Source organism: Diaporthe batatas (genome assembly GCF_019321695.1).
Source record: "Diaporthe batatas strain CRI 302-4 chromosome Unknown Contig00010, whole genome shotgun sequence".
NCBI classification, from domain to species: Eukaryota; Fungi; Ascomycota; class Sordariomycetes; order Diaporthales; family Diaporthaceae; genus Diaporthe; species Diaporthe batatas.
The window spans coordinates 1497521-1524759 of record NW_025408557.1 but is presented as its reverse complement, the minus strand read 5'-3'; the positions used below and the strand labels follow the sequence as shown (position 1 = coordinate 1524759).

The 27239-nt window shown below is 57.8% G+C and overlaps 10 protein-coding genes across 10 annotated transcripts; 7 read left to right on the top strand and 3 right to left on the bottom strand.

The window, feature by feature from the left end:
* Positions 1-85: 85 nt before the first annotated feature.
* Positions 86-2417, top strand: KVR01_008474 (uncharacterized protein; the record flags this gene model as incomplete). The annotated part of the gene is made up of 5 exons (XM_044785859.1): positions 86-1055; positions 1115-1424; positions 1476-1859; positions 1915-2030; positions 2341-2417. The coding sequence occupies 5 exons, from the start codon at positions 86-88 to the stop codon at positions 2415-2417; spliced, it is 1857 nt and encodes a 618-aa protein (XP_044642241.1).
* Positions 2418-2522: 105 nt separating this feature from the next.
* KVR01_008789 (uncharacterized protein) lies at positions 2523-2969 on the bottom strand (the record flags this gene model as incomplete). Its single annotated transcript, XM_044788406.1, has 3 exons — positions 2523-2664; positions 2735-2862; positions 2919-2969. The coding sequence occupies 3 exons, from the start codon at positions 2967-2969 to the stop codon at positions 2523-2525; spliced, it is 321 nt and encodes a 106-aa protein (XP_044642556.1).
* Positions 2970-3266: 297 nt separating this feature from the next.
* KVR01_008473 (ATPase-activating ribosome biosynthesis protein) lies at positions 3267-4150 on the top strand (the record flags this gene model as incomplete). The annotated part of the gene is made up of 4 exons (XM_044785361.1): positions 3267-3271; positions 3335-3358; positions 3434-3500; positions 3569-4150. The coding sequence occupies 4 exons, from the start codon at positions 3267-3269 to the stop codon at positions 4148-4150; spliced, it is 678 nt and encodes a 225-aa protein (XP_044642240.1).
* A 910-nt stretch (positions 4151-5060) lies between these two features.
* Positions 5061-5642, bottom strand: KVR01_008644 (uncharacterized protein; the record flags this gene model as incomplete). Its single annotated transcript, XM_044784761.1, has 2 exons — positions 5061-5447; positions 5547-5642. 2 exons carry the CDS (start codon positions 5640-5642, stop codon positions 5061-5063), a joined length of 483 nt encoding a protein of 160 aa, XP_044642411.1.
* Positions 5643-10705: 5063 nt separating this feature from the next.
* On the top strand, positions 10706-14351 carry KVR01_008444 (uncharacterized protein). The gene is made up of 3 exons (XM_044788527.1): positions 10706-11895; positions 11988-12541; positions 12683-14351. The coding sequence occupies exons 1-3, from the start codon at positions 11881-11883 to the stop codon at positions 13437-13439; spliced, it is 1326 nt and encodes a 441-aa protein (XP_044642211.1). The 5' UTR covers positions 10706-11880; the 3' UTR covers positions 13440-14351.
* Positions 14352-14485: 134 nt separating this feature from the next.
* On the top strand, positions 14486-16063 carry KVR01_008703 (uncharacterized protein). Its single transcript, XM_044784818.1, has 2 exons — positions 14486-15101; positions 15170-16063. The coding sequence occupies exons 1-2, from the start codon at positions 14730-14732 to the stop codon at positions 15842-15844; spliced, it is 1047 nt and encodes a 348-aa protein (XP_044642470.1). The 5' UTR covers positions 14486-14729; the 3' UTR covers positions 15845-16063.
* Positions 16064-16319: 256 nt separating this feature from the next.
* KVR01_008411 (uncharacterized protein) lies at positions 16320-19297 on the top strand. The gene is made up of 2 exons (XM_044793416.1): positions 16320-18783; positions 18861-19297. Exons 1-2 carry the CDS (start codon positions 16474-16476, stop codon positions 19008-19010), a joined length of 2460 nt encoding a protein of 819 aa, XP_044642178.1. The 5' UTR covers positions 16320-16473; the 3' UTR covers positions 19011-19297.
* Positions 19298-19415: 118 nt separating this feature from the next.
* KVR01_008472 (uncharacterized protein) lies at positions 19416-20135 on the top strand (the record flags this gene model as incomplete). The annotated part of the gene is made up of 2 exons (XM_044786280.1): positions 19416-19727; positions 19852-20135. The coding sequence occupies exons 1-2, from the start codon at positions 19550-19552 to the stop codon at positions 20133-20135; spliced, it is 462 nt and encodes a 153-aa protein (XP_044642239.1). The 5' UTR covers positions 19416-19549.
* Positions 20136-21649: 1514 nt separating this feature from the next.
* Positions 21650-26227, top strand: KVR01_008625 (uncharacterized protein). The gene is made up of 2 exons (XM_044788498.1): positions 21650-22524; positions 22622-26227. Exons 1-2 carry the CDS (start codon positions 22433-22435, stop codon positions 25875-25877), a joined length of 3348 nt encoding a protein of 1115 aa, XP_044642392.1. The 5' UTR covers positions 21650-22432; the 3' UTR covers positions 25878-26227.
* On the bottom strand, positions 26204-27234 carry KVR01_008865 (uncharacterized protein). The gene is made up of 3 exons (XM_044788908.1): positions 26980-27234; positions 26818-26898; positions 26204-26705 (listed from the first exon to the last, which is right to left on the bottom strand). Exons 1-3 carry the CDS (start codon positions 26980-26982, stop codon positions 26517-26519), a joined length of 273 nt encoding a protein of 90 aa, XP_044642632.1. The 5' UTR covers positions 26983-27234; the 3' UTR covers positions 26204-26516.
* Between the last annotated feature and the right edge of the window lie 5 nt (positions 27235-27239).

Below are 27239 nucleotides of genomic sequence, written 5' to 3'. Positions count from 1 at the left end.
ACCTCACGACCGAGCAACGTTCCCTTCCTGCTCGTCTAACGCTCTGCCGTCAGCCTGACAGGCAAGTTCCATTCGATTTGTCGACATGGAGTCCAAAGCAATAGAAAACTTGCGCAGGATGTTTGGTGACCAGAACATCTGGGAGCTACCTGCGCCACCTGAACCACCCGCCATGGGATCTGGACCACAGCCTGCACCGCAGCGCATTCACGGCAATGACAGACAGGGAGCCCGAGAGCCAGATTCTATCGATGATTCATACTTGAGTTCGGAAGATGAAGACTTCGAACTGAGCACAAGAAATTGCGCAAACAAACCTCTACAACAAAAGCGTGGAAAGTGCGGCAAGAACGTTCACTTCAGCAGCAGTGAACCTGCCGTCTTCTCCGAAGCAGAGCAGGATGAAATTGCCTTCCGGTACCTTGGCCTTAATAAGGGAGACAAGTCCCACAAAACCGAGGCCTTCATCGCATGGAAGTTCCTTGTGCGCTACGCTGAGAACTACGTGGGCAAAGCAAACAACCCCAAAGTTGCGCCGTATTTTGAGGAGAAGGCCTTGTTTAACAACCAACAATGGGATTTCTTCTACCTCTTCGAACCCGACGAGACGAAAGAAGACCCAATTCTTCTGGTACCCACCCGACAGTTGTCCGCCCTACTCCGCAAGATCAACAGGCAGCTCAAGATCAACTTGACCATCCCGGCAGGCGGGAACGAGAAGAAGTTCTACACTCGTTTTGGCACCTTGGGCACACCCGTCCCCCGATACCTCTGCCGTACGGGAGATTGTGCGTCGTATGACAGCCTTCTCGCCGAAACGCCACAGCCTGAGGCAGAGGACGACCTCGTGGGCCTGACACAGTACCAGCAGGACGAGTTTGCAGAGCTCGTTAAGAATGTCAGGCAGAGTTGGCAGGGAAGTGGAAAGAACAAGGGCAAGCGAAGGAAGGCCGAGAAGCGTTTCGAGGACCGAAAACAATGGGGACGCGCTACCAAGCGTGTTCAGCGATATCTGGGTCTGCGCGAGAAGGCGAATCCCATCACGAACTATCGAGGTACGTTGAGGTGTATCCTGACCATCCCGCCCAAAGGCTAACTTGCTTGCTTTGGACAGTGGCCACTGGGCAGGAGACAGGGCCTTCCAAGGATCTCACTCTTGTCGTCGATGCTCCAGCTCCTTTCGAGCAAGACGGACACGTTGTCTTTGTTTGCTTCGATGTCGAAACCTACGAGAAGAATCCTGGCCTTGTCACCGAGCTAGGCTTTGCCATTCTTGATACTAATAGGCTCATCGGCGTTGCGCCGGGTGCGGGTGCCCAGAATTGGTTCGACCTGATTCAAGCCCGTCATATTCGCATCAAGGAGTACTCTTACATTACGAACATGGAATTCGTCCACGGCTGTCCTGATAGCTTCATGTTTGGGTAAGTACCGCCGTTGTAGTTCATGGACCGCGGCAGCTAACATGGCGCCAGAGAGTCCGAGTTCGTACCCTCGGCTGAGGTCCTCGGGGTCGTAGAGGAGATCTTGACACCCAAGTCGGAATCAGGGCAGCCGAGGAGCGTGGTTCTCGTTGGCCACGACGTCAAACAGGATATCGACTACCTGAATTCTCTTGGCTTCGACGTGTACGAAATGGCGAATCTCTTGGAGATTGTCGACAACCAGAAATTGCACCAGCACCGGAGAAGATTCCATAACGGACAGTCTCTTTGCGCCATATTGGCCGGCCTCGAGATTCCGTACCGGTTCCTTCACAACGCGGGCAATGATGCGGTGTATACACTGCAGTCTCTCCTCCACCTCGGCGTCCTCAAGCGACAGGAGAGCCTGGCCAAGGCGTTGGAGAAACAAGTATTGTGCGTCCCCACGTTGAATCTCCCGTGTGCGGCGCCAACTGACATAGCGTCCCAGGTCTGGAGGTATGAGCCAGAGCATTGAGCCCGACGCTGAAGCAGGATGGAGCACGGGCGGCGAGGACACTGATGGTGGTCATGGTACGGTCACATACCTCGGTAAACCGAAGAGACGTAAGTAATCCTGCTTCCGACTCTGGGAATAAGTGGTGACAGTTTTCCCCTTCAGGCCATGTCCAGTTCGAGAATGAGAATCCGGAGGATGCAAACCCAGCGAACAGTACCGATCTCTGATGGTGCATCAGGATATGGAGCATCGGACGCACACGTTGGCACGATTGGAGCAATGTCGGCGGCGTGCCCCAACAACTTGCTAGGTGGTTGGTCCTGACGAGACCGTGGGGGCTTGCACATGCAGGTACAGTGTGAGGGTCTGAGAGTATTGAGCAGAGAACATACGATTCTCCCTGGCCTGGTTTTGAAGATACCAGACATAACGAGGAGCTAGATTTTGACCACACCAAAGGTCCTATCTTATCCCCGCGTGAGACCGATCCATAACGCCGTTGCTGTGTGTCGCCGTAGTTTTATACACCATCCCAAATATACAATGCGAGGCCAGAAGAAGCCCGCCTCATGCCCAGCGCCAGAAAGTGCCCATGCCCATTATGACGATGTCTTCTCTAGGAACTCTTTCGCTTCGTTGACCTTCGTCGCCAGGTACGGGCTGCCGCCTCGATCCGGGTGGTTGAGCAGCATCAGCGTTCGGTGGGCCTTTCGGATCTTTTCCTTGGTGATTGCGCGCTCGCTGTTGGGGCCGGTCAGCTGTCTTCTTCCCCGTCGACTTCTGTATTGTATAGAATAGATTGGAGACCTACTTCAGCGACAGAATCAAGCTTGCCTCTTTCCTGTTCATGCGCGGCTCGAAGCCGCCCTTGTAGAAAGCCTGACCCATCGCGCCGACGCCACCGCGAGACCTGCGCCATGCGATCGTTGCTGCGCGGCCCTGCGGACATGGCTAGTTAGTGAATGCGCCCGAGCCAAAAGAGGCTTGAGACATACGAAGAATGCTGCGGCAGCGATGCCGGTTCCCCATGCAAGTACTGATGCCATTTTCGTCGTGTGTAAAGGGACTGATCTGCTCTGGGACGAAGATGCAACGGGTGAAAATGGAATCCGGCTGCAGGCACTTTTTCAGAGCGAACCGGCCGACCGACGGGCTTGGCTTGGCCTGCCGTGGCGGCGACCCCTGCAAACGCTGACCCGCCCTCCCGCCTTATCGGATGCTTATCAGGTCTCCCCCGTCAAAATTTCGAGAAACTTTTGGGGATCGATTTCTGTAGAGGCGTCCCTGAATCTTGCTTGAAGCATATCACATACAACAGGAGTCTGCGTGTTTGGTCGTCCAAGATGCGGTATGCTACCCCACTGCGCCATGAAATTGTCCCCGATATATACTGACATACTTGGATTTACAGTATCGAAACCTGTTATTTCTGCAGGTTAGTATATCATTTGACGTCCTGCTAAGGCGTGAATCGCCACGAAATCATCAGCAACTAACCTCTCCGTCCCAGCCGGCCGGCGTACCCGTCCAAGGGCATCACATTTGTCAGGAACGATGCCAAAGTCTTTCGGTTTTGCGTACGTTGCTCAATGCCCTCACAGGGAGCCATCACACCCCGACTAACACTCCTGCCCAACCCCAACAGCGGTCGAAATGCCACAAGAACTTCAAGATGAAGCGTAACCCCCGCAAGCTCAAGTGGACCAAGGCCTTCCGCAAGGCGGCCGGCAAGGAGATGACGGTGGACTCGACGCTCGTGTTCGGCGCGCGGCGCAACGTCCCCGTCAAGTACGACCGCGAGCTGGTGCAGAAGACGCTCAAGGCGATGGACCGCATCGGCGAGATCCGCAGGCGGCGCGAGCGCGTCTTCTACAAGCAGCGCATGGCCGGCAAGAGGGCGCAGGAGCTGCGCGAGGCGCGCAAGCTGGTGGCCTCCCACGAGCACCTGCTACCCGTCATGCGCGCCAGCGAGCGCAAGCGGCTCGAGGAGGAGGGCGTGGTCGTCGACGAGGCGCAGGTCAAGGCGGCGCACAAGAAGAAGCGCGCGGCCAAGGCCTTTGGCGGCGAGGTCAGGAGGAGGAGGGTCACGGTCGACGGCGACATTGTCGAGGACGAGGAGGCCGAGCGGGTGCTCGTCGACGAGGACGCCGGGGACAACGACGGGTTCAGCGACGACGACGGCGAGGAGGACGATGGCGAGGAGGACGACGAGATGGATATGGACTGAGCCTGCTGACGGGACGTCGGGCGGTCGGCATATCGTGCTTGTGGCATGGCGGAGTTCTGGGCGTTTATGGGGAAAAGCAAGGGGTTTTACTGTCGGGCTTCACTCAAAAGATTCCCTAGAGATACTGGGACAAGACTCAAAAGGGGACAGTATATTTTCTCGGTCCGGGCCCGGTACATCAAGATCACGCACGCTCAAGAGAAGAGGGAACGGTGTATTACGAGGTCATCTGGTCGTTCCAGTGGTCCACGCAGATCTGTCAGGACAGTCTTGTCTGAGCCAAAGCCAAAGATTGATGAGCTGTATGTCGAGAATAGGACTCGCGGGTGCTTCGCGAATTCCCGAATGCCTCTATTGACCAACGAACAAATCCGTGTCTGTCCTGGCATCTTGACGATCATACGGGCGCTGTCGTCAACCACTTGTGGAGTCGGGCAATATTGCACCTCTGATATCCCAACGCTCCAAAGATTAGCCCGCCTATCTACCTGTAGACCCTGCAGGATGCCTGGGAAGAGGCATTAGGTGAAGGACACTGCCAGTGTCTCCCGCTCAGCCTTCATTTCCCGATCGCTCCTATTCTCAATCATGAGATTCGGCAAGATTTGTGCTGAACTCGCACACAAAGCGAGTGCCGTCGGATGTGTTCTCACCCATGAAACCCAAAATCGACATTATAGGACATTCATACTGGCCTCCAGACGTAGCGTCAATGTCTGCGTTCCTATCCAGTGGACACAAAATAACCTCATAACCGTCGTGATTTATGCCAACGAGGCTCGAATCAGCCATTGGTGAGGCGAGGATCCCTGTCAAGTGACGACCCTCTGCGTCCAGTTCGGGTGATACATGGCTCACTGCTGGCAGTGATGCTCATGGTGCTCACTGGTGCTCATCCCCTTACTTCCCCTTACTCCATGTCTCTGTCGTGCTGGTGATAAGTCTTTGGCGGCGGCGGCAAGCTGGAGTTGATATCCTGCTTCACCCTGTCCGCGATCTCCTGGCGCTTGCTGATCTCCTCGGAATCATCAGCGGGAGCATCCTCGGTCCAGTTCCCAGCGCCGCCCCTGGAGGTGAAGCCCGTCCTCGGCTTGCCAGCCTGGGATGCGCTGACAGCGGCCTTGGTCCTCTCGACGACGTCCTGCCTGTCCTGGGCCTCGGCGATGGTAGGGGGCTCGGTGAAGTTGCCCGCGCCGCCCCTGCCGCCCCTCACGTACTGCGGAGGGTGGGAGGCCAGTGCCGAGGCTGGCGGTGGCGCTGCTGTTGTGGCAGCTTCATCCTTCTGCGCCTCTGGGTCCTGTGTGATGATGTTATCAGGACGGGGAACGCAAAGAGGCACATATCAATCGATCAAGCAATCACACTCATCGGAGGCGCGCAAAAGACGACGACTGACTTGAGCTTCTTTGGCCCGTGCTGCCTCCTGGATTTCCTTCTCAGGGATGAAATTACCAGCGCCGCCGCGCCCAATGCGCCTAAATACGTCCGACATGTCCCAAGGTTGTGTGGGTTTCCTTGTTGCTCACCAACAAGACTGTAGCTTTGACAAGGAGGGAAATGACAGTGGATCACCCTGCAGGTTCGGTGAGGGACGTGCTGGGCGGAGGGCTTGTGAAAATAGGGACTGGATTTCTTTCTGTACAGGCACCCGGATCGCATTGATGGCCAGGTACCTAGGTATGGACCGCTCGACGCCGGCGCCGCGCCCGTTCGATACTCCAAGTGTAGGGAAGCCCCGCTAACCCCTGATGATCTATCTATCTGTGTGCCTTGTGCCTGTGCCTTTTGCCTGCTGCACTCAAGGCCTGCCAAGCGGCCCCCTCGGCTCCCCTGATGCACGGCTGTTGCTGGCGGTGATGGCAGAATGGGTGAGATGGCGGTCTTGGATGGGAAATGAGAAACACTTGCTAGTCTTTATATGCCAATCTCACTCTCGTAACCAAATCTCTGTATGTACAGTATGCCCTACGCCCCGTGCTCCGTGCTCCGTGCTCCGTGCTCCGTGCCCTGGCTGTCTGTGGGACGCACAACCGCAGCGTATGCACGCACCGCACATCCTATAGCACTTCCTAGCTAATATGAATGCTGTGCCGCAACTTTCACAGTACCGACCGACATCGGGCCATGGACGGGAGTGCCCTTTGCCGCCATGACAAAAAGCCCATGGCACAAAAATGCCTATCTATCCGTATCTCAGCTGGAAGGGGGAAAAAAAAACCAGAGCCAACCGCAGAACGGGGCCCTGCAACGGGCTACAGGCCGAAGCTGTTGGCTCAGCGCCGTGCCTGTGAGCACTCGTACACTAAAATGCTCTGTGCGGGGCACAACTGACCTGAGTGAGTCTCGGGCCCCCAGGCCCCCCGGGCCCTAACAGGTTTCCGTCTGCAGCCGTGGGGCTGGGGGTCTGGGGTGATCAGGGCAATGTACCTCGGTGGTCCTTCGGTACTCGCCTGCTGTGCGGGTAAGGCTGTGCTGATCCTCATCCTCCCCCCTCCTTCTCTATTTTTAAGCCCGCGCCGCCCGTCGGCGTCGGGAATGTCCATTACATTGCGGCACTATGCTCGTCGCTGAGAACGGCAATCAAGGGGCCGACGACAACTCCTTTCTCCTTCCGGTCGATACGTATCCGCGTGGGTGACCCAATGTGTTGGTTATCACGAGCCACCAGCAGGTCTCATTGGTATGACTGGTACACAGTACACAGTATTATTAGCAGCCCTCCAGCGCAAATCCGGCTGTCTCGGTCACGGCATTTGGGGGGCACTGCTGATCATATGAAACGTCGACGGATAACAGCGGGCACCCACCCATCTACCATGAGAGAACATGTGCCCCGTGCCGCCTGGGTGGCTCTCTGTCTGTCTGTCTGTCTGTCTGTATGCCTGTCTGTCCGTCTCGATCCCGGCTAGCTGGGTTAGAGCTGAGAGCCGCGCAATCCCGCCCAGCTGAACCGCAAGGCATGGACGGCCGGCCCATGGTGGCTGACTACAGGGCAGGCCTTTCATGTATCGTGTGGCAGCACTACAGTGGTGGTGGTGGTGGTGGCGGCAGGGGAAATGTTGGCAACAACAGCCCGGCAGGATCAATGTGCATTACTGTGTACCAGCGCACTTGCAAGGGTTCGATGTTGGAGGGAGGATTCAAAGGCGGCGGATACGCGTGCCAACAGCCAGACAGCATCAACCAAGGTACCCGCCGCCGCCAGAATTGCGGGCTGGCAGGCTGGGCGGGTCAGCTGCCCATGATCCATCATTGAGACGTCATCTGGCTGGTTGGTCTCTTCCTCGAGGCGCACCTCACGCGCACCTCACAGGACCCGGCAGGCCAGCAAGCCTGGCCTCGAATCCACTTGGCGCAGAGCCATCGCGAAGAGCCAGGTGTGGCGATGCGGGCGTCTTTCTTGCACCTTGTCCCAGACTCCCGAGGTCCCCAGCCACGTCATACTGGATTTTGGGCCCGAAGCCGAGCAAGCAGGGCGGGCACCAGCCTCATCAGCGTCCGGCTAGCTGCATTGCAGCGTAAAGATTTGTTCTTGGCCCGCAAGGTCAGGACGAAACGGGCATATCGGGTTTCTAGGCCTCGGATAGTATGTAGGGACAGGCAGGACAACGAGGGTAGCCAGCGGAACACCGCATGCCACAACAATACTCATGTACCTGGGTGGAAATGCAGCCACGCTGGCACAGTGAGCGCCTTGTTAGCGTTGGGCCTGCCTCCTATTCTAGTTCAATGTTCCCCACCAGAACTGTAACGCGTCCGCACGGTGAGCGAGACGCCCGCCACAAGGGCTGAAGGGCTGACAATTGGCTGATGGTGTGGCGGAAAACACCTGTCCCTCAGATGATGGGTTTTTCTCTAGAATTCCTCTGATGTGGTACAGCCAGACTGCCCTGCCCTTCCTACGAACACCCCCAGACGCCCGTCCAAGCTGTCTTTTCCCAATGGGGGCGCAAGTGTTGGCGATCCTGTGGCCCGGCGCGACATCCAGGCCGCCCCTCTGTGTAGATACCTGGTCCTTGAATCGGCAAGTCCAGACCTCGACCTTATTTGTGTACCTACGTGGGCGGGCGCTGTAATTCTCCGGATGGTGTGACAAAGGAGGGGTGGGTTGAGGCAGTTGGGGAGCTGACCTCGAGGGATCAGCGTTGAGCCTACACCACAGCCGTGCAGACAGAGAGGCACTCAATCCTTCCTTTGTGGTCTAGGGTGTCCGGACGCCGTAGCACATAGTGTACATTTTACGTGCGGCCACGGGCCAGCTCCTCGTATAGCACATAGCACATGGCACATAGCTCATGGCACATTGCAACAATACGGGTGGCATGCCGCCGACGGGCGAACTCCTCACCTCGCCTGGAGCGCTAAGGGGCCAGAACCGGCAGGTGTGCTTGGAATGTGCTGGTAGACAAGCCGCCCATTGGCTGTCACCAAGATTGAGCTCTGGAGGTTGTAGAATCCGGCCTCCAGTTCAGTCGAAACGAGCCCTCGAGGCCCCGGCCCATTGGTCGAGCTGCCATGCGCCAGGCGCACCGGGGACGCAATTAATTCATTTGGCAGGTTTGTTTGATTGTCAGGCACAGAACTCAATGCAGTCTCATCGAGGAGGGGGAAACCGGCTGTCGGGGCCGTTTCATACCAACTTGACACAAAGTGGACCTGGGATACAGATCACCGATGCTGCCCTCTTCTTGTGTGCCCCTTGGGCCTTGCGGAGAACCGGTCTGACCACTGGGGCTGTTTTTGATGGAGGATGGCTTGCCAAGGAGCTTTCCTTGCCCGAGGGAGGGCCAGAGAGTGACTATGCGGTGCTGCATCGAGACTGGCCTCTATCTGTGTTACGTATTCAAAATGCTGCTCTGTGATCTCGGCCGATTGCTGTGCTGTGTATACTCATAACGGCTTGGCTGGGCAAGCCAACTTTGACGCCGTCCCAACCGATCGAGACGCGGCATAAAACTGCTCTCCCATCCGATGAGAAGAGGGACTGGGGTTTGCGTGTTAAGCCTGCACCCGTGTATGTACTTCACTTCACAACCCAAGCTCTTATTTGGAGCTGCGGACACAGCATATAATAGAGCGGCGTTCTTATTCGTCAAGGGAGCAGAGTCCCGACAATGGGCACAAGTGCTACTGGGGTAGCTTTCAATGCGTGACTTTTGTTAGAGCGCAGATTGACTGCCAAAACTGCTTTTGCACATTGTCTATTGTGTGTCCTTGTACTGACGGTGCTAGAAGTGATCGTCTCTCACAAGTGCACGCTTGATATTCAACTCCGGCGGGCTTGTTCTCAGAGCAACCATCGGGATCGCGAACAAGTTTCGCATTCCCACTGTGGCTGGCATACGGGGAAAACGTACTCAGCGAGACCTTGGGCACTGCAATCCCACCTCACGAGCTCCTCTCAAGCATCCCGGCACCCCTCCCCCGCTCCTATTCCTGTCGATCCACCCCACTCACGATACACCATCGGCCCACTAGGCATGCAGGTGACTGCTGTGTACAGCACTACGGACCATGTACATACCATTTGGGATAGAGCTGCCACCCTTGTGCCCAATCCTGGGCGGTTGGTGGGAGGCAGAGAGCCCTGCCAGCATGCTGTGAATTACAGTGGGCGCGATATGCATCCACGCCCCAAGGACATTCCCTCGTGAGAGCAGGGGAGGGCTCTCTGGGACAGTCGTCCTGTCGTCCCAAGGCCCACGGTGCGTTGATAAACCAGGCTTGACACTGAGCTCTCCCTGGTCGCAGCAGCACCGAGCAGCAGCTCGTAGCAGCTCCCTCCCCTGCCTTACCCATGCTGCTGCCGCTGCCATGCTGCCACGGTGGTATCGAGGATGGTGGTACTTGGCATGGTATCTGTTCTGCAGCGGGCTAGGCGCAGGAGGTGGTGTGGTCGACCATAGCACAGCGCCCCGGTGACCACCAAGCAGATTGCCTGGAATGAGTTGGCAGGACCACCAACACGATTCAGTGTATCGGAATCCTCTAATGCCCAATGAGTCTGCTGCTGGGGAAATCAGCGCGAAGGAGGCAGGTCCCATCTGGGCGTCCACCCCTGACCGTTTTTGTAGGTATGTACAGCTATGTCTGGCCGTCTGGCTGGCTGGCTTGCGGTGGCAGCAGCAGCAGCAGCAGCAAATTGTCGAATGTCCGTCGCCCGCCTGAGCCTGATTGATCCGCCAGGTCATCCAACTCATTAATGACCGCCGTGCCGCGCCAGGTATTCTACTCCCGTACATGGTACTTGACCGCGCGCGCACAGGTGGGCTGGCCGGGTGGGTACTGCGGTACGGCGCACAAGGTATCCCTCCACGTCTATCAGGAGTTGCGAGCTCCAGACCCTCGCCCCACGGCGCTCCAAGGTTACCCCCTTTTACGGACACACCCCACCCCCCCTTCGATGATCTGCTGGGCGTCTCATGAGCTCTCAGGCGTTGGGATGATTGGAAGGTGCGTGACTGCACAGCCAGCCTGTGCCTACCTACCAGGCCTACCTACCCAGCTTGTCCAGGCTGGCTGGCAGGCAGGTACTCCGTACGCATCGATGTTTCCGTTGCGGGCAATTATTGCACGGGCTGGTGGGCGGGTGTCTGTGTCTTGTCTCGTTCTCCTTGCATCCAGAATGCAGATTCGCAAGGTCCCAAATTATTTTTTTTGGGCACCCTCGCCGTTGCTGTGAGATCGGCATCTTTTTTCCCACCTCATCCTCCTCTTCCCTCACGTCGCTCCCAATTCCCAAACACTTCATTCAATACATTCCTTCCCGAGACCGTTGTTGCTGGGACCGCTCTGCTACAATACCACACAATCTGCTTCTGCTTGCTTCTGCTCACTCCAAATCTCACTCGCTCGCTCGCCCACCCGGTCGCCGTGACCAGCACAAACCCTGCTATCTCGGCTGCATCAGGCGTTACCTAAACACACAGGGAAACGAAAGTTTATCTGTACATCCTAACTGTACATTCCAAGGTCCTCTAGGTAGCAGCCGCTTGGGTCCCCCCAACTCGTCTCAAACGGTGTCCGTCTCGAGCCCACAAAGCCGCTCTAGCTCCCAGGGCTCTCCTCAGCTCCCTCCAGCTCTGGGCTGCCTCTCTCTCACGGCCTGTCTGCCTGTCTATCTGTCTACCTAATCCAGGTGACTACTATCTCCGCTTCTGTCGCCTTCTATTCCTCCTAAGCCGCGTGTCGATAGCCTGGCGGTAGCGCTTATTCTCGAGCCCACCCCCTCCTAAATCCGTCTCTTTTCCAAGTCCCAGGCATCCGATCCCTCTCTCACCTTTGTTCCGTGAGCCGGGTTTTGGAGAGAAGCAAGCTCGGCAGACCAGGAGGTACCCTTTCTTGGAGGCACTGTATTCCTGTCACCTGGACACTTTTTTGTACCAAGCCACACGTCGTTCCGAACCAGCACCGACCAGGCAGGGGGAAAAAAAGGGATCGCCAAAAACAAAAATTCCCAGCACCGCACCTTCTGACCTGCCTTGACTTTTTCCCCGATCCGCGACCGATTTGTTACCCACCACGCTGAGCTGTCTTCAACTCCCCAAAAAATATTCGCGCAGCCACACGCACGCCACCGCCCAGCAACAACATATCACTCCAGGACACGACGGATCAATTGACCACCTGTTGTTTCTGATTGCCCGAGCAAGAGGTGTCTTGGACTTTGTGACAAAGGGATCGTACCTTTTTATGTGGCATTCTCGGGCCTGAGATCGGCAACATCGGCAATGGCCTCCTCCAAGGTAGATCAACATCAATTGCAGATAATCATGCCTGCTAGCTCCGAAGCTGCCCCGGTTCACAGCCGCTGATCGTCGTGTTCATTAAAATCTAGGACATCGTACAAACCTCGAGACCATTGACTCACCGGCCGTCGCTCTCCTCTAACTCTCTCACGGGAATCAATTCTACACGACAGTCACACTCTCGCACGAACTCGCACACAGTCATCACGGGGCCTCTCAACAACGCTCACCGCGTAGCACGCCGCAAGAGTGTCACAAACAGCACCGCAAACATTGTCGCTGCTGCGGCTGCCGCCGCCGCAATCGGGGACATGAACAGCAAGGTCACGTCCGTGCCTATCACAATCGGTGTCCGGCGGATGTCAAAGTCCGGGGCCGGCGGCATGGTCTCACCACCTGCCAGCATGCCCGCGCACAAATTCATGAACGCCGAGGTCAAGCCGGAACACCAGGACAGCGCCATTGATGACCAGGAGAACACGTCGCCCGAGGAGGGTGACGCCTTGCAGAAAGATCGCGTTCGGAGGGCCAGCGACGGCCAGCCCCAGGCCAAGGAAGGAGGCCGGAGGTTCAACCGACCTGAACTCCGCTGCGAACACTGCGGGAAGGGATACAAGCATAGCAGTTGCCTGACCAAGCATTTGTTTGTGCCCCTGTCTTCTCCCTCTCCCACTCCTGCAACGATCCTCCCCCTGACCGCGCACGGCGGGCCAATTGCCGGGACCATCCTCTGCCGTTGAGATGCAAGGCGGACAATGTTTGTTGACTCGTTCTTTTTGCTCAGGTGGGAACACACGCCGGAATGGTCTTACACTTCCAAGCTCCTCATATCCAAGCACCAACAGGTTCAGCTCCTGGAAGCTGCCTCTGTTCTTGTTGCTATGAATGACCAGCCGCCCAGCCCTCCGGACTCTGCGCGTGAGACATCGCCGTCCGTGTCGGGTGGGTCGTCTGAGCAGGTGGACGGCCGCAGCTCTGTAAATACCACGCCGCCACCCCACATGGAGGGCCTGAGCTCCATGGATGCCGTCAACTATCAGTTCTCCCCCACCTCGCCGTTCGGCGGGGACAACTTCCGAAGCGGGATCTCTCGGTCGCTATATGCCGCCGCCCCATCGGAAAGCTCGTATGCCACGAGCGTGCCATTTGGCTCGGGATTCGGCCACCAGTACCTGGAGCCGAGTCCTCCGCCTTCTGGCCTGAGCGTCTCTGGCGACGCCAACAACCTGGCCAGCAGGGTTGCCATGTTGAGCTGCAGCTATAACAGCAACAGTGGCTCCCACTCAGGCCAGATGCATGACGGCGTGCCCGCGGTCCCTCCTATCCCGGCCCACTTCCTCGGGCAGGATTCCCTCGGGCAATCGCCATTCCTCAGCAGCTTCCCCAACCAGGCGCCAGAAAGCTTCACCCGCGGTGACAGGCGCCGGGGGAGTGGGGATGTCAAGATGGAGTACGGCGACAATGATGACGATGCTCGGTCCCGGGCCCGCAGCGACGAGTATGATGTTAACGACGGCTTCTTCGGGCGCATGGAGGAGTAACCTTCTGCCGGAATTTCCAAGTCTTCTTCGTTCGCATTTGATTTGCCACGGCCTGCTGTTCGGGAACCACCTGGGATGGAGTAGGGCCGGTGAGGCGTTCTGGCGGGTATTGTTGTCGTTGTCGTTCTCCTATGTGTATTCACCTATATAAGCAATAGTCGCGGACGCTTCGCTCCGCCGCGGCGGCCCACAGCACCGAAGAGTTGGGAGACCTCACTGGCGACTCGGTCAACGAGTCACCAGGAGGCAGAACCCAACGAGGTTAAAGTGAGGGCCAGCCTGTGAGAGCGTCGAGCGGAGGTCCCTTGTCAGTAACAAACAAATGGAAGAGCCCATTGCCAAGCAACCCGGCCTCGTATCGATATGATTGATGTGCCGTCATGGATCATTGATATGTGATAAGATGCTGCAGAAGCGTGATCAACATGAATAGCAACAACGGAGAGTGAAGAGGCCGCTGTGCAGGACTTGCAGCCTCATTTTCCCACCAGAGCTCACGGAATACTGTGGGAAAAGGCAGGCGGCGAAGGTAACAGTGAGGAAGAAGGGAAGAAGAAGGGTGCAGAATGGCGAGGGAGAATTCAGGGTCCTTTTGCAGAATCTTCGCCCTGCAATTCTCCGCGTTATGGAACCTTTCCGTTTTGATGAGCTGTGGATACTTCGTGAGCTCAAGTCATGCGCACCGCGACAAACGGCGAGTGCCTGCCGCCACAATGCCCAGACAACGGTACCAAGACCAAGAATCAATCAATTGCCGATTCTCTGAGAGGTCGGTGAAAGTATAATGACGTGAAGATGGCAGAATGTACTGATTTGCTGGATTGATCAGAGATCTGAGGATGCAGGTTGGTATGAGCACTGATGAAAAATGCAGGGAGAGGGCAGAATCCGTCTGGCAGTTTAGCGGCAGCAGCGCTGCCAGTACGGAGGGCGCAGGCTTTCCAGTAACAGCTCCCCGGAGCTTCAGCTTCCTAGGCCTGCATGTTCGCCTTTCTGAGATCATAGTGGGGCAGGAGTTGGTTTCCCCTCCAACGTGCGGCCCCCCTGCCAAATTGCGCACTAGCTTTTTGAGCCGCAGAGAAGCTCTCGAGACTTGCGACCTGGCTTTTCTCTTCCCCTTCTCGACCAACGCCGCTGCACCTTGTCCACCTCGAGATATCGTCTCCAACACACCCCGAGGCTCCGGTTCAGCGGCAGCTTTGATTTTGTTGTCTTTGTTCCCCTAGTACTACGCGAACTCGCCGCCCCGCGGTGCCCACATCATCTACCTGCCCGTCGAGCGCATGCGCAATGTCCTCAGCAAACCAGGTTGATGCCGTCAACAACGATGCCGGCGAGGGGCCGAGCTCCTCTGCCGCGCAGGCTGTCGCATTGACGAAGCCCGATAGCTCCAGTGCGCCGGCCGAGCGCCGGTCCACGCTGCCGCCGGTCCTGCAGTTCCCGCTCGTGGCGATCCTGAGCTTCTCCATCTCGTCGCTGGGCTATTCCTTCATCAACGAGTTCACCCACGGCGAGCTGGCCACCGTGATGCGCACACTGGAGACGCCGCGCGAGCTGGGGATCATGACGGCTTGGAGGCTGACGGAGCTGGCGCTTGGATGGTTCGCGAACTTCGACTCGGTTGACCTCGCGGCGCTGAATCTGCTTTCGCACAGCCCCACTGTAAGTCTGCGCATATCATGGACCCTCGGGTGATCTTACTGGAAGCCCAGGCTGACCGGCGCTACCAGTTCTACCTCATGACTGCATTCTACAACGTGAGCCCAAAGACGGCGATTGCGGGCCTCACCGTTGATGTGATCGCCAGCTTCGTGCCATTCCTGCTCCTGCGCCCGCTCTCTGCCGCGCACAGGAACTCGTCCTCGACCCCCAACCGCGAGATCATCGCCGACACGCCGATCGCGATCCTCAGCACGCTCCTGGCCACCTTCATATACAGCGTTACGCTCTTCCTCTCCTACAAGACGTTCCTGCCCGGTATCCTGGTCCTGTACTTTGTCGGTATCCCCACCGTCGAGCCGCTCCACAGCGCCACCAGCATCTACGTATCGCCGCTCGCGACGGCCCTGGCTGCGGCCTCTGGTATCGCTGCTCGCAGCTTCATCTTCACCCCCCTAGCTGCGACTGGCCGCACTGAGGCAGACGAGAAGGCAGCGCAGTTTGACCCTGTCACTGCCAGCTTGGGTGAGACGGTTTGGTGGAACATCTGGGGTTACACGACACAGACAAAGGTCGGTGTTGCCAGGACACTGGCCCTTATGGCTGTGACTGGTATCAACACAACCCTCCAGGGCTACCTTACCATCAGCGGAGTGGAGCCAACTGGTGCAGCAATCTATGCATCTGTTTGGGTCGCCGCGGCCTTCTTCACAGGTGTTGGCTTGGGCGCTGTAGGAGAGGTGTAAAGTGTGTGCAGTACAGGGTGTTGAAAGCTTCGTGTGGGGAAAGATGCTGTGAAGGTCTTTGGGGCAAGCAAGTCTTGCAAGACAGAGCAGAGAGGACTTGGCCAGCCTTCATTTCGAGCCATGTAAATTACGAAAGTTTGGCTGACATAGATCACCCAGGGGCATAGCACAGGAATTTTTCACACTTGGAAAGAACATCAGGGCCAACTTTTTCTTCTCACCCAAATATGAAATGACTGTCTGCCTAAACTTCCAAGTGAATTGCAGACAAGTGTACTGTGTATCGTCCGGCAAGGACAAGAAACAGTGCATGGAGGTTATGCACCTAAGAAGTGTAGCTGCCGCCTTAGTGTCATACACCTGCATTAGTGCATGGAGGGCTCACGCTAAGAGCAGTGGCCCGAGCGCCTTCCCCTTCACATGCCTGCAACTCGTATTCTCTAGCCTGACTTCTAGAACCAGAAGTGAAGCTCAGGCTGTTTACTACTTGGTCCCCTCCACGTGCCAACACGATGCGCCACTGCTCGTTTGAGCTCATCGGCAGCTTGACTTGACCCAAATGAACGCCCGAGTCCCGCACAAGGTCAAAATCACACCAAGCAATCTCACCTAAGTCTGAGGTCGTAAGGATGGCCGCAGTCGAAGGTGGTGTCGTGCAGGTGGAAGAGGAGGAACCGCTGTCCCCTCGACAGAAGGCACCCTCCATGCACGGAGCGATCGAGTCGCTCGAATCAATTAACAATGACAGCCTTGGAGCCCTCGATGGGCGTGCGGACCCCGATGCGCAAGCAACCGTCACCGACTTCCTGGAGTTTACGGAGCACCTGCCCGCGGACGTGATGCGATCGCTCACCCTGATCGGCACGCTCGACCAACATCACTCACAAGCCTCGCTCAAGCTGCACGAGCTCACGAGACAGTGGGGTCAGCTGCCCGGCCTGGCAACCGAGGAGAAGCCCCAGCCCGTCCAGCTGAGGGCTGACATATCCGAGGAGCTCAACCGCGTGCTGACCTCGCGCGTGTACTCGCACGCCGAGGCCGTGCGAATGGCAGAGAATGTGAAAAGGCATGTCAACAGGCTGACGTTGATCCATGCGAAATTGCGCAACATGCTCGAGAAGTACCCTGCCGATGACGTGCAGAGAAGCCCCGTCGCGGCGAGATCCCCCCTGGCCACGCGCGGGGCGAAACGCCAGCCCGCTGGCGCTGAGAAGGGGCGCCGGCCTCGCGGCCCCAGGATAACAGTCCCTGGCGATGTCCTCGCCCCCTACGATGTCGGCTACGATACAAACAGCGACGAGAGTGAGAGCAGCTCGGATGAGGATGAAGAGGAGGAGCTTGCTGTGTCTCGACGCACACCAGCGGCGCGCGGCGGCAGCCAGAAGCCACGCGGGGGCAGGAAGGTGCCCGAGAAAAATGTCAAGACGCCGAAACCAAAGAATCAAAGGGCCTCACAAGCGCAGTCTGGTGGCGCGGCGAACACACCTGCTGGGCTTCCCAGCCGGACCGCACCTCTGGTACCCCCGCCGGAGAATGCTGTTATTGGCAGCGAGGACGCCCCGTGGTTGCAGCTTACACAGTGGGAGCTGTCAAAGTTGAGGAAGAGAATGAAGAAGAACTCATCGTGGGTGCCGAGTGAGACGATGATTCATAAGGAGCTGAAGACCCTCGGCCGTGGTTACGACGGCTGGGCCACAGCTAAGAAGCAGGCGGAGGATGAGGGAAGACCTTTCGAAACGTCACTCCCACAGCCGATCATCGACGATGTGACGGGCTCTGAGCACCTCCCGATGGGAGCCGTCACCCTGGACTCCGCGATTGCTGCCGAGGACAGGAACCTCACCAACCGTGGCCATGAGCTGAACAAGGCGAAGAAGATCAAGAAGGATCGTATGTCGGACATTGCGGCCAAGGAGGCGGAGGAGTCCGCGAGAAGGTTCGCTCTGATGGCTAGAAACTTTCAGGTCTCTTTCCAGCAACCGCAGTCCTCAGAACAGGCGGCGAACAAGGCTCCTAGCAGAAGGCAACAGAAGAAACGAAAGAGGGATTCGGTCACTGAGGCGGATGCCGAGAAGCCAGACCCGGCGAGCTTGAAGCGATCAAAGACCGAGACACCAGTCCCGATCCCACCACATATTAACATGCCTCGCTCTCAGCAGACCTCCGTGCCGCCTCCCCAGTTGACGCCCGGCGGCTCGCAGCCGATTCCCCAGTCGACAACTCCGGTCCCCATCCCGATGCCACCTGGGCAGGAGCAGTCAATTATCACGGTGGGAACTAAGTCCACCGCAGTCTCACCTGCCCCTAGTTCTGATGCGAACACGACGACGACCATTGTGCCGACTAAGGCGCCGGCCGACGACGGTCCTCAGTCTCCCATCAAGTCCACGACGCCTATTGTGCCGCCCGGGAGGGAGACTCGAGCACGAGAAGCCAAGAATCAAGCCAAGGAGAAAGCCGCTGGCCCCCCTCCCATCAGGACGTCGGTATCTCGTGGAAACACACCGTCGGTCACGACTCCTGTACAGGAGGCATCATCGCGCCGACCGTCTTCACGCGGCCAGGACACTACTCAGCCGGCGGGGTTGGCGGCGGATCGACCTCGTCGTGCCAGCACTGCGCGGAACACCCCTGCCCCCGAGCCGATGTCATCGGTGAGACAGCCCAGCAAGAGGACTAAGAGACCTGCGCCGGGCATCATCAGCCGGACAAACTCGGGCGGCAACAGCGCTATAACGAAGCGCAAGGCGGCACCGAAGAAGTCTAAGCGTGGTGCGGCGCGGAAGAAGGACGACCGCGGCGCTGGCCAGGCGTCTGCCGAGGCCGAGGCTGAGGTCGAAGTGGATGAGGATGGTAATGTGATCGACCCACACGAGCAGAGGTATTGCGTTTGCAACCGCGTTAGCTTCGGGACCATGGTGCTCTGCGAGAATGTCGATGTAAGCTAGATGCGCCCCTCCGATATTGAGGTTCGGTCGTGAAAAGGCAAAGGGCACGTGCTAACGATGGCCGACAGTGTCCTTATGAGTGGTTCCATCTCGAGTGTCTCGGTCTCAAGACGGAGAAGAATCTACCTAAGTTGTGGTACTGCCCAGAGTGCCGGGTTTCACTTGGGATGGACGGGGGGGAGGGCCGCGAGGCAGGCAAGAGGACGTCGAAGCGCTAGCAGCGCGATAAGTTGAAGCTCCCGCGCGTCTATCTTGGCTCTCCTATCAAATGAGCGTGAGGTTACGATGGTGCCGTGGTCGGGTGCACAGGTCAGAGAGTGCCAAACAAGGGTGGCCCCGCCTCGTTGAGCGAGACAGCATAGCTTGACTCCGAGGGAATAGAGGCCCTGCCTGCATGTATGAGTATTGGGGCGGACCTCGAAAGTTTGAGGTTGCGAGGATTATGGAGCTGAGGAGAATCAGCATGTCCGTTATACGGAACAAATAATTAATACAATGACCATCCAAACATTGCATAAGGACTATAGGGTTATATGCAATTGTGACTTCTCGTGAGGTGACTTCATTGCGGATCCAAATCGTCGGGTACTGCCCTCCACCTGCATCGGCCCGCGCCCTGTCTACCGATCATGCATTAAGCTCATCCACGAAAGTCATTGTAAATACACAGAACGGTTGCGAATCACCAGAGACTGAAAAGCCGACTTTCAACCAGCAGCTAATCTCGGAGACAATCTGCGCCCGAGCCACCTACAGGATGTTAAACTACAGCCCCGTGTACCCGACCAATGTGCAGGTCGACGACGGCGTCAAGGACTTCATCACCAAGTTCTACGGGGTGTCGGACACGCCGGGCAAGAACCAGGAGTGGCTCGACTTTTTCCACCATGACGCAACGCTCGTGATGGGGCTACAGGAGGCAACGGGCAAGACGGGTGAGTTTTTGCTGCTGCTGCTGCTGCTGCTGCTGCTGTTGCTGCGGTGGCGTGACGCCTGGCCATGCTCTCCACCTCATGAGCGAACAAACAAACAGGCGGCCAACTACTAAGTCGGAAGCAGACATCCTCAAGGTGCGCGAGGGCATGTGGGAGAAGGTGCAGGCGCGCAAGCACACGGTGTACCAGGTGTTCCCGGCCACGTTCAACGGCGCGGGCGGCGCAGGCGGCGCAGGCGGCGGCAACGAGGTCGAGCTCATGCTGTACGGGGACGTGGTCTACAAGCTGAAGGGGGGGCCCGAGGGGGAGGAGGCCAAGGTGGACTGGGCCGGGCGGGCGAGGCTGACGCGGGCTGCCGAGGGCGGGGAGTGGAAGTTTGCGTATTATCGTGTTTACCTCCAGAGGTGATCGATTGACTGACTGATTGATTGATGCAACGGTGATAATAATCACTCGATTAATCATTCAATCGTTTCAAGACCACCAAGGTACTCGATCATGCATGTGCATGCCTAAGTATATATGCCAGGCCCGGGCTTGCTTTCGTCACATCTCCAGCAAGCCAGCCATCCATCAATGGACGTGTTGTACCGCATGTCTGGCCAGCCAATCGACCAGATAGATCACTTGGTGCATACCCCGTTTATTGCCGTACTGTTCCAGGTCTGGATAGTGCGGCCATGACTAGCAGCTTGGTATCCTCGTGCTGGTATCAATGGTGTTGAGTGGCCCTCTTATCGGAGCTTGATTACACGTCTGCACCATGCCGGATTGATCATCCCCAATAACAGGGGGGCAACGCGTCAGGCGGGGTCCCGGAAGCAGTGTGACCACGGCAGGCGCCGGAAGCGCCTGGCAGTGCGTGAGGTACGTCTGTACATGTGCGACGATGGATGACCATCATGTTCTTGTACGGGCAGACGGAGGGCACACCGTCGGTCGGTATGCGCGAGAGTTGGTTTACTAATAAAGTACCTGGAGGCTCACCCAAGATCAGCGAGGATCGGTCACACAGAGGCGGTCACCTCAACGCGAATGCCCCATTCATCCCCGTCGCCGCCATCCCTCCCCCCAGGGTTCGGGCCCCGAGCTGCCGAGTCCTGGTCTTGGGACGATGGTCAGCTGAACACTTGAACTACCTTGAATGAGCCAAGTAGGACATCTGGAACCCAGGCCAAACCTCGCTCGTCTTCCCTCGTCCCTCCTACCTCCTCCCCCTTGGCCCAGGCTGATGACGGTGAGGGCGAGGGTGAGGTACGGAGGTACCTGGGTACTTCAGTAGGGAGCAGGTGAGTGGGCGAGTGTGAACTTCAGCCACGGCGGCATGACCTCGGCTCTGGCTGGAACAGATGAGCGCAGTACTTCCGTACTACCACAGTACACAGACTCACTCTCGCCTTGGACCTTGGAGGGGCGGTGCGTCCTTTCCAGAACAAGAGACGGTGGTCTACACCGTCTGTAGCACCATCGTGCATCACGGGCAAAGAGCCAGACTGTTTTCGTCAAGTCGAGTGCCGTGCAGGCCAGATAACAGATAAAGGGCTGGGCTACATGCGGTACCTACCATCCTGGGCCATGGCCATCTGAGATGACGCCGTGGGGCCCCTCTGACTCCACGAGATACCCCTGCCGTGCGTGCCTGATCCCTGCCCCTGACTGCCCCCCCAGCTGCCCCCCCCCCCAGCCCACCTGCGCACCCCGCCTGCTGCCCGCCAACCCGTCCCTCGTCCGTGTTGCAGCAGCCCCTCCATGACAATGCCCATGACACCCCCTGGGTACCTCCGTTATGACTGCCACTACGTGCTGTCGTCGCGTACCTACTCCGTACCTACCTGCTGGGCTGGGGTGGCCGGCAACGGGCACTGGTCGAGGACTCGCCTGGCACCTACGTAGATAGACTACAGTACAACTCCAGCTGGCCCGCCGGACCTGCTCGTCTCCTGCTCGTCTCGTCTTGCACCAACCCGCCGTACTTGTCTTGAACCCAACCCGGTCTGTTATTCTTCCATATCCTACGAGATCGCGCTCTATTGTTATTCACGATACCTACATTGCCCGTCTGCGAGGCGAGTCCACCCAGAGCTCCCGACGCACTCCGGCCGTCCTCCTCTTCTGCTGCTGTTTCTATTTCCGTCCGTCTTGATAACCTGCTTGTACCTACCTGCTTGTCGTCCTTCCTTCCCTGGTCTCACCAGACTGCTTGCTGCCTCCCTGCCTCACCTAGGCGTTTTAGACCTTGACGACCGCAACGGCCACCCCTCAATACAACAACTAATACCACACGTCAGCTGGCTGCCTCTGCCGCTGACCTTCCACTCCTTTGTTAGCCACACATCTTGCTGCACACTCGCGACCTTGGGACGCATAACAGGTCCTTGTTTCTAGGAATCCAGTCATTCCTGCCGGTACCTGGCCATCAGATATCACCCCTCCTGCGCCCCTCGACGTCCGCACCCCGTGACCCCCTATCCGGCCCTGCCACGCGCCTCACCACTGTTGCTGGTCACCAGAAGCTTCCGCCCACGCCGTGGTTTGGCCTGCGAGGGTTCTCGGCCCGTGTCCAGAGCAGGCAACTGCTCTAGGCTTTTGAAGCCTATACGGATGCCCGGTTCGTCCTCCCCCGGGCCCTCTTCACCCGTCATCCACCAACTCGTCCTCCTCGTCGACTCTGCAGCTGCCCGAGCACCGTGGGCCGAGCTGATACCATGAAAGGCGCAAAGAAGGACAAGAAAAATGGAAAAGACAGTGGTGGGGGTGTCGTTGCCGCCATCACCAAGCACGCCGCCGGCAAGTTCACGTTAGTGTTACCCTCTGCTCCCGTGGGCCCCGTCTGTGGACGCGCCCAGGGGGGAATTCTCTCCCTGTGTGCCTCCTTGTTAACGTATTGCAACCAGTGACAGTCCCAACAAGGAGCCCGCTTCGGACTCATCCTCATCCCCGGTCCAGTCCCCAGACCTGAAACCTGCCAGCATACCCTCAAGTGGGAATACCGCTCCCTCGCCGCTTCTGGACGCCGTCTCTGCCACGTCGTACGCGACAAGCACCGCAAGAAGCACGACCGAATGGACAAAAGGAGTTGCGGGCCTGGCAGGCTCACCGGGGAATCTGATAAACCTCATGGGGGAATCGCCGCCCACTGCACCCTCGTCCTACGAGGACACTCGTGGCTGGGCTTCACCCCGTCCCATCTACAATGGCCAGCCCGTGTCTGCCTCACCCCCAGTCCAGGGCAGGCGGCCGCTCAGTTTCCAGATGGACCAACATTACGCACCGTCAGAGGCGTACGCCCCGTCGGTTGCCTCGTACAGGCGAAGCTCGATGCATTCTCAGACTGCCTATGCGCGGGGTGCTAATAACCCGCCGCTTCCACACCAGCACCAGGCCCACTTCTATGGCACACCAGATATCGACCTGGAGTTCGGGCAAGTGGCCGGGATGAAACCTGGTGAGAGGGGTTATGCCTTTGGTTTCGACACACTACCAAGGATCCAGGGCACTACTGCTCGGGGCAAAGACACAGTCGTGCTCACCGGCTACGAAGGCGGCCTTGAGGTGCATTCGGCCACGAAGAGTGGCGTCGAACCCGTGGCAAGCCTGAAAGGCCTGCGAGGAGGAGTCTACTTTGCCAAGATCCTGCCTTGGACCGCGACTGGCGGTGTTGTGCATGACCCGAGCCCCCTCGTGGCTGTTGTCGTCCACGGGCCCGTACTGCCACAAACCACCCCTGAAGTCAAGGTCGATGGCAACTACGCCAGTGGACAAGAACGCTCTGGGGCTGCCTCGCCAGCAGGCACCGACTTGGGTCAAAAAGATGCTCTGGGTATGAGGACGCCCTCGGTCGACTTCTACCAGACTAGTGTGGATGTGTACTCGTTGAAAGACAGCAGACGTGTAGCGACTCTGCTCGAGGGCCCCAAGATTCCTCTCAAAGTCCCCATCACGAGCCCTATTTTCCAGGCACCACTGCCCACTGGGTCACTCCGGATCCTTGCTGAAGGGGGGACCATTGTGATCGCATCTGGGCAGACGGGTGAAAGCTGGATTTATCGCCAGGCGAGCATCCCTCACGAACCAGGCATCGAGTTCAGGTGCGTGGGCAAATTGTGGACCACAGTCCAGCAACCTCTGGTGGATCCAACACAAGAGAGCGAGCGATTGCGGGCGACTGTGCAGCGTCAAGCTCCGAGGGCTCCCATTATTGCCATGAAAGGGAGATGGATCGCCTACTGCCCCGCTGCTCCGTCGTCGCAAGTGTCTTTGCGGGCAACCGTGCCGGTCCCAGTTCAAGGCAAGGCACCAGGACTCGTATCGTTGACACCGCCTCAGTTGCCGAGTGTGGTTTCTGATGTCGACCTTCCAGAAGGAGACAGTATCATGAATAAGCTGATGCGCGAGACGACACAGGAAGTGATCCAGGGCGCAAAATGGATTGGCGAGCGGGGACTGCAAGCCTTCAGCAACTACTGGAGCAAGTCCGCGATGCCGTCCCAGCAGGCACGCTCGCCGCCGGGGGCGCAGCCTTGGAACCCGCCCTATGCTCGAGCAGATCCGCCACAGTTCCCGCCAACCCATGGCTCTACAGCTCCAGCAGTTACAAAAGAGCCTGGCCTTGTGTCTATTGTAGACGTTGAGACATCCCTCGTCTCTTCCTCTATACATCCAACCACGACGTTCGCAACATCAGGTTGCAGTTACTTGTCCTTCGCTCCTAATGGACTGTCGCTATTTACCGCGAGCCCCAAGGGCGATGTCCAGATTGTGTGGGATTTGATGCGCATCCAGCACACGAAATCCTCTCCGCTACAGACGGCAGCTGGACCAAGCTCCTCGAGCGGACCTCGCGTGCGGCAAATTGCTCGATTCTCGAGGATGACCGTGGCACGCATCGTTGATGTGTCGTGGATGAAACCTTGCGGCGACTGCATAGCCATGGTCACAGAGAGGGGCACAGTTCATATTCTGGAAATGCCGGACAGTGCCTTTGCTTGGCCTCCTCCCCGTCGGAGGATTCCCTTGCAGGAGACAAATGCGAACGTCGCGGAGGGTGGCAGTTCTGCCGTGTCTATTGCTACCGGAGCGTTCAATTCGGCCTGGGACGCCGCTCGCCCGCTCATCGACCGATCCCGTCGCAGCAGTTCGAATGCGCCTCAAACGACCGGCTCCAAGATTGTCGGGCACGCCAACTACGGCGGCAAGATAATCGCCGCCGGTATCAGCCACTCGCTTGGGAAAACAGGAAGCGCTATCAATCAGTTCCGCCACAGTGGTGACAACCGCATATCGCTTCCACTGGGCGCAAACGCACCGGGACCTTCGTGTGTCATACTAGTCGCGAATGGCAAGGACCACTCGCTGTTCGTCCTAGGGGATGGGTTGGTACGGACGTTTCCCCAGCGGCCGCGTAAGGTGCGGACTGCGGACGGAAGGCAGAATGCTACCCGTTTCAGAAGGTACAAAGATTTCAAGCTTCCGACGCTCCCTGACGACCTCATCTGTCCGGCTGTGAAGCGCCTGATCGACCCTGATGAGTATCTGGACCTGATGGACAGGGAGGTTGATGCTGTCAACAACACGATGGTGCTCAATGCTCGACCCAAGATCGCACGACGCAACCCCAGCGCAGAATCGTCGATACCACAGGCAGAAATCGAGTCTTCTGCGCCTTACCAGCCGTTCCATACCGACAAGCGTGTGGCACTCTATGAGTACAGCACTGAGCAAGGAGCGAGTGCTGTCCCATCGCAACTGCCCACAGCCTCGGTACTCCTGGCGGACACTACCCAGGACAGCAAAACAGCCCGTGCTACACCTCGACGCAAGCAAAAGTCTGCTGCTGCCAAGGACCCTGCGACCACCCCGGGAGGGGCGTGGGCTTTTGGACAGCCCATCACTGCGATCAGGATCAATAGTGGCCGCCGTCACAGTGGAGTGGACGAGGCGTTTATCATGTCGACAGACGATGTGCGTGCGTTGCCGCAGTCGGCTATGGAACGATCTGTGATGCGCCAGCAACGTGTCGACGATGAGGAACAGATCGTGATTACAACGAGGCGGCGAAGGGGCGGGGGCCGCCACGGAGACCTCGAGGACGAGGACGGCTTCTTCGAGGACGACTGTGAGGTTCTTGACTTTGCAGACCAGCGGGTCTGAGAGACGGCCCCGGCCCTCGTTGTGACGGCAACTCCGCATAGGTGGCCAACTTGAAGCCCTGACGCTCATTGTGAAAGGGGGTTTTGATTGCTCATTGGGAGCCTCAGGGCAATGCCTCCCTACCTTGCATCGCTCTGTGCCATGGGCTTTTTTGAGCTTATTGCTTCTTCTGCTTGAATGCGGTGGTTCTGGGTTAGGATGGGGCTCTTCGGGACACGGCACATATCAGGTAGATAGAGAGACATCGCCACTTGGCAGATAACCAAATCAGTAAAACCCAAAAAAAGACAGAGACCCTGACGCTATGTTATGCGTTCAGGTCGATGCATTTGCAAGGCTTCCTGATATTATATGTATGTGGTTTTTACTATGGCAGTAGTTGGGGCATGTGGTCTTGGTTGCGTGTCCCCAGACTGCATATCAAATGTCGAGTCCCTGCATTCACACACAAGTCCGCGAGTTTTGGTCCACGCAGTAACGAGGTCCATTCGACGATTCGAAGGTTCGGGTTCCTCATGCCAGATGTCCCGACAAGGCAGGTCTTGGTCTGCCAGGTGCTCTCCCGCGAGACTGCGCCTTCGCCGCCCAGTCCCGAGTCCGCCCGGCGCGCAAGCACCACACTTGGATATACGTTCCGCCTTACGACTTCTTCTTCGCGGCGGCGGCCTTGGCCTTGGCGGCCTTCTTCTTGTTGCTCTTGATCATGACGACGCCGAGGAAGGAGCCCACGACGGCGGAGGCGAGGAGGATGAGAATGACGGGGATGCGGACGGCCCAGACGCGAGGGGGGAAGAAGTTCTGGAGGGGGTGGTCCGAGTCGACGAAGGGCTGAGGTGGTGGTTGTGTCTGCGTTAGCGACTCGCTCGAAAGTGCCCCGGGATTAGGGACAGGGCCTTGTTCTCTTTTTCTCCCAGAGGAGGGGGGGGGGGTAATTGTTTACCATAAACAAGGTCCAGAAGGTGTAGTAGAGGAAGACGACCGTGGCGGCCACGAGCATGGCGATGCCCACGAGTTTGTCAAGCTGCGCACGTGGGAGAGGGCCACGAGTTAGCACATGTCACTCATTCATTATACGCGGACGGCGCAATCTGGGTGGACCAACCATTGTAGAAGACCTAGAGATCCCCTTTGGCGAATGGAATAGAATACTGGGATGGTGAAGGAGCGTAAAGAAGGTGAATGACGACGCTTGAAAGCACGCCTGTGGGTTGGGAAAGTAGGCAGGCCAGAGTAGGGAGGTGAGAGAGCTGCTCCGGGTGGCTGCTCTAGCAAGTCGAGGCGCTAGGATCTCGAAATTGGAGCCACGATGCAAAGTCGCGCCGGCTGGACATGCAGGAGCTCTAGCCCCCTGTTCAGCCTGGC

Excerpts from the sequence above, each read along its gene's own strand:
- KVR01_008865 (XM_044788908.1), bottom strand. Across the intron at positions 26,706-26,817 it reads CCTTCTGGACCTTGTTTATG|CCCTTCGTCGACTCGGACCA; the intron begins GTAAACAATTAC and ends CCACCACCTCAG.
- KVR01_008444 (XM_044788527.1), top strand. Across the intron at positions 12,542-12,682 it reads AGTTGCCTGACCAAGCATTT|GTGGGAACACACGCCGGAAT; the intron begins GTTTGTGCCCCT and ends CTTTTTGCTCAG.
- KVR01_008625 (XM_044788498.1), top strand. The coding sequence starts at position 22,433 with ATGAAAGGCGCAAAGAAGGACAAGAAAAATGGAAAAGACAGTGGTGGG. Across the intron at positions 22,525-22,621 it reads CACGCCGCCGGCAAGTTCAC|TGACAGTCCCAACAAGGAGC; the intron begins GTTAGTGTTACC and ends TATTGCAACCAG.
- KVR01_008703 (XM_044784818.1), top strand. The coding sequence starts at position 14,730 with ATGTCCTCAGCAAACCAGGTTGATGCCGTCAACAACGATGCCGGCGAG. Across the intron at positions 15,102-15,169 it reads TGCTTTCGCACAGCCCCACT|TTCTACCTCATGACTGCATT; the intron begins GTAAGTCTGCGC and ends CGGCGCTACCAG.
- KVR01_008411 (XM_044793416.1), top strand. The coding sequence starts at position 16,474 with ATGGCCGCAGTCGAAGGTGGTGTCGTGCAGGTGGAAGAGGAGGAACCG. Across the intron at positions 18,784-18,860 it reads TGCTCTGCGAGAATGTCGAT|TGTCCTTATGAGTGGTTCCA; the intron begins GTAAGCTAGATG and ends GATGGCCGACAG.